At 36.4% G+C, this 4,121-nt stretch overlaps 1 protein-coding gene across 1 annotated transcript; it reads left to right on the top strand.

Moving 5' to 3' along the window:
• Positions 1-595: 595 nt before the first annotated feature.
• LOC131076937 (cytochrome P450 704B1) lies at positions 596-3,736 on the top strand. The gene is made up of 6 exons (XM_058014293.2): positions 596-974; positions 1,062-1,277; positions 1,595-1,870; positions 1,959-2,321; positions 3,107-3,310; positions 3,392-3,736. Exons 1-6 carry the CDS (start codon positions 684-686, stop codon positions 3,575-3,577), a joined length of 1,536 nt encoding a protein of 511 aa, XP_057870276.2. The 5' UTR covers positions 596-683; the 3' UTR covers positions 3,578-3,736.
• The last annotated feature ends 385 nt before the right edge of the window (positions 3,737-4,121 follow it).

Raw genomic sequence — 4,121 nt, 5'->3', positions numbered from 1 at the left:
ATAGGTAATGGGCCGAAGCTGATAAGATGTACATACCCTACTGCCTTGTGGGATTTGAACTTTGTGACCTCTCTTTCAAGAGCACAAGTTCTCCATCATTAGGCTAACTTGAGTTGCACTCCTAATGAATGTTGTTATTTAATTGAATTAATCTTATTTTTTTTAGTATTAACTTTTGTACAATACTTATTATGACACAAATATATTGAATTTTCAAAATTACATATGAAATTATAACTATTTAAATTTATCAAAAAATAATTTTCAATGAAAAAATAAACATTATACTTTCAACTTTGAAGTTGCATGCATTATATTAATGAAAAGTTGAAACTATTAAAGAAATTTGAAACATTGAATATAAAAATATTATTAGAATTTAAAAAAAAACTAAAAAAGTTTAAGTTTTGACATAAAATTGAAATGTATGACATTTTTTTAATATACCACTTTGATCACCTTTGCTCATTATGACAATACACTACAAACAAATCCCATTATTAGAATATTTTAAAAAGTAGTACTTACCATGCCTAACGTAGGTAATACTCAATTAAGTTGGATTCCTTGTATGCCAGTCAAATTCATTTATTTGGGAAAGCTTCGAGGTTTCTTTATAAACTAAACAAAACAGAAAAAAGATACGATACACTGCTGCAGAACCTTTTTCTGTTTGCCACACAATGTCTTACTCTCTGGTCTTATCTATAACACTAGCTGGAGCAACACTGGGCATTTGGATTTGGATCAGAAGGTTGAGGGATCGAATCCCAGGAGGACCTATACCATGGCCCTTGCTCGGTTCTACTCTCGAACTCACAGCAAATTTCCACCGCCTGTACGACTGGATCACAGACTATGCTATGCAAATGCCCACATTCGAGGTGAGCTACATGGGTTTCAGACTCTTCTTCACTGTGGATCCTGCAAATGTTGAGTATATCCTCAAGGTTAACTTTCATAACTATGTAAAGGTCAGTATTTTTGAGTTTCTGAATTCCATTATCTGTGATAGTGAAATTGGATTTTTTATTTCTTTTTAACTTTCCTTCATTTTGCAGGGGAGTGCTGCTCATGAGATTCAGTATGACCTTCTGGGTGATGGTATTTTTAACTCGGATGGGGACATGTGGAGACTCCAACGCAAATCTGCTAGCCTGGAGTTTTCCCCCAAGATGCTCCGGGTTTACAGTACAGCCACCTTCAGGAAATATGCGGTGAAATTAAACTCTGTTTTGGAGCAACAGGCCATTAATGGTGCTGTTGTAAATATGCAGGTAACTGTTTTCATTGCATTGCATAAATTTGTAAAGGTTGCTGGTTTTTTTCTTTGAGCTGGGTTTTCCTTAGATTTGATTAGCTCCCAGTTGTGCTTCTCTTCTATGATTTGCAGAGTAAAATAAGTGTTTGTGCTTGTGCTTCATCTGGTAGATGTTTTGTTGAAGGGATTATAACCATTTAAGTTTACTCCGCTTTGGTATGATGATGCTTTTTAATTCCATTTACAGCCGTGATGATTTTTGGACTCTGGAAACTAAAATGATGAATTTTCTTCTGGATTTGGTAAGATTTTGAGAACTGTTTTTATTTGCAGGATATGTTGATGCGGATGGCATTTGATGCTATATGCGAGCTTAGCTTTGGAACTGAAATTGGTTGTCTAGATTTATCTCTTCCAGATGTCCCATTTGCTTCAGCTTTTGACAGATCTAATGCTGTTTGCGCTTCTCGATATTTCGACCCCCTCTGGAAACTGAAGAAGCGCTTTAACATAGGTGCAGAGGCCAAAGTTAAAGAAGATGTTAGGGTTTTGGACTATTTTACCTATCATTTGATACAGAAGCGCAAAAAGTCCATCCAAGATAACGAGGTACTGGATGAGGACCCTAATAAACTTATTATTTTTAATTTTTAATTTCAGTGATGATTATGAGCATTTTTACCCTGATTAATTGCAGGTGAGGTCCAAATCTGATCTCTTGTCGAGGATGCTGTCAATGGCCAAGGAGAATCCAGATTTGTATGATGATAGAAAGCTGAGAGATGCAGTTCTCAATTTTGTTCTAGCAGGGCGAGATGGCACCGCTGTCACACTTTCCTGGTTGCTTTCGCTGTTGTCTGAAAATCCGGGAGTAGAAGACAAAATAGTGCAAGAATTACAGGATATTCCGGGGTTAAGCAGCAGCACCATTGAGGGGGATGATGTATGCTGCTTTAAGAAATTCTCTGAACTGCTGACTTATGACGTGCTGAATAATAATATGCATTATTTGCACGCTGCAATTACTGAAACGTTGCGCTTATATCCTGCTGTTCCTCTGGTAATTCAAAAATTTTCCATTTAAACATTCGGATGAGTCTGGTAACAAAAAAATCTACAAACCTCCAGCGTAATATTAGTTTATGGATAATAAACATCGACTTTTCATGGTCCATGAGATTCACTCAAGGAGTTTCAGGAAAAAATTCTATTTGATTTTTACTTTAAAGTTTCAGATCACATTTTATGATTAGGAGTTTCAGGGGAAGAAACTGTGTTCTATTTTTGTCCTTAGGCTTCAGATTTCATTCCATAATTGAAAAATTTAGGAAAAATCCATGTTCTTTATATTTGCCTCAACATATTAAATCACATTTCATAACCAGACATTTTAGATTTCAAATCACACTCTATGATTAGGAGTTTCAAGAAAAAAACTGTTTGATCTTTTCTCAATCTTTTAAATCCATGCGTTTCAAGAAAAAAATCGGTTCAATTTCGCTTCAATATTTCAGATCACAAAGTTTCAGAAGAAAAACTCTATTTTTCAAATCACAGTCTGATTAGGAATTTCTTGCGAAAAACTATATGTTTGCTTTTTGCCTCAACATTCCATACCGCACTCAACGATTAGGAGTTTCAGGGGAAAAAAATCTTATATGCTCAATTTTTATATGTATGTTTCGATTACACACCATAATCATCATCCTGGATGAAAAACAAGTGACAAAAGATACAAAGATAACTAAATTAGCTCGGTAAGTAAATAAAATTTGAACACAATCTTTTCCTTGAAACTCCTCAACTAAATTGTCAATGTTAAGTCAAAATTTCTCTGCATTGCAGGATGGGAAGACCGCTGTGAATAATGACATTCTTCCGGATGGCACCATAATTAAGAAAGGCAATGTGATAAACTATGTACCTTACGCGATGGGGCGAATGCAGAGACTTTGGGGAAATGATGCCCTAGAATTCAAGCCTGAGAGATGGCTTAACGAGGATGGCATATTTCAGCCTCAGTCTCCATTTAAATTCACAGCATTTCAGGCATGTATGCTTAAATCTTTTGAAATTTTATAATCACTCAACGCTCGTGCTTCACTGACCCTGATTTCATTTAAAATGCAGGCTGGGCCGAGAATTTGCCTGGGAAAGGAATCAGCCTATTTGCAGATGAAAATCGCTGCTGCATTACTTCTGCGTTTCTTCACGTTTGAAATGGTAAAATTTAACCGAGCAAAGTACAGGCTGGCTTTAACCTTAGTCATGCCCTCTTTACCGATGATCGTCCACCAGCGGGGAAGAAAATGTTGATCGGGAAAACTTATTGTTCTGTACACAGATGCTCGAAAAGCTTCTCTTTTGGCAAGGCTGTAACTTAAGCTTAGAAATCTCTGTAATAACGATTATAGGATTAGAGAAGAGCATGAATAATCCAGTAATTTGCTCAATATATTTTCTTTGGAGATTCAAGTTTCGCAGTCTGGATTTCATTAGCACCTGCCTGGATACCTTACTGTTCTAAACTCTGCAATTTGCAAGCATCTCTTCCAAATAAACCACTGATTTGTGTGTTTAGTTTTCCGTCTCAATTCCAGAAAAAAATTCTTACTGGTTTTATGATTTGACGCTTGTTCTAAGGTTCGCATCGATCGAGAAAGTGATGAAATTTGTTGAACGCGTGGAAGGAATTGTGAGGCAAGTACAAATAAGATTGCAGCATCGCAGGACAGCGGGGCCACATGATTTGAAAGAAGAATCCGCCCACTCATTTTATCGTATTCCAGTACAGCATGGCACGAAGCACGAGAGCTCTGACACAGCCGCCGTCCGTGATCTATTAATTTATTTGCTATTT

This window comes from Cryptomeria japonica, chromosome 10 (genome assembly GCF_030272615.1).
Source record: "Cryptomeria japonica chromosome 10, Sugi_1.0, whole genome shotgun sequence".
Classification (NCBI taxonomy): Eukaryota; Viridiplantae; Streptophyta; class Pinopsida; order Cupressales; family Cupressaceae; genus Cryptomeria; species Cryptomeria japonica.
Note: the sequence above shows the minus strand (reverse complement) of the source record. Positions and strands in the feature narration are given on the sequence as shown.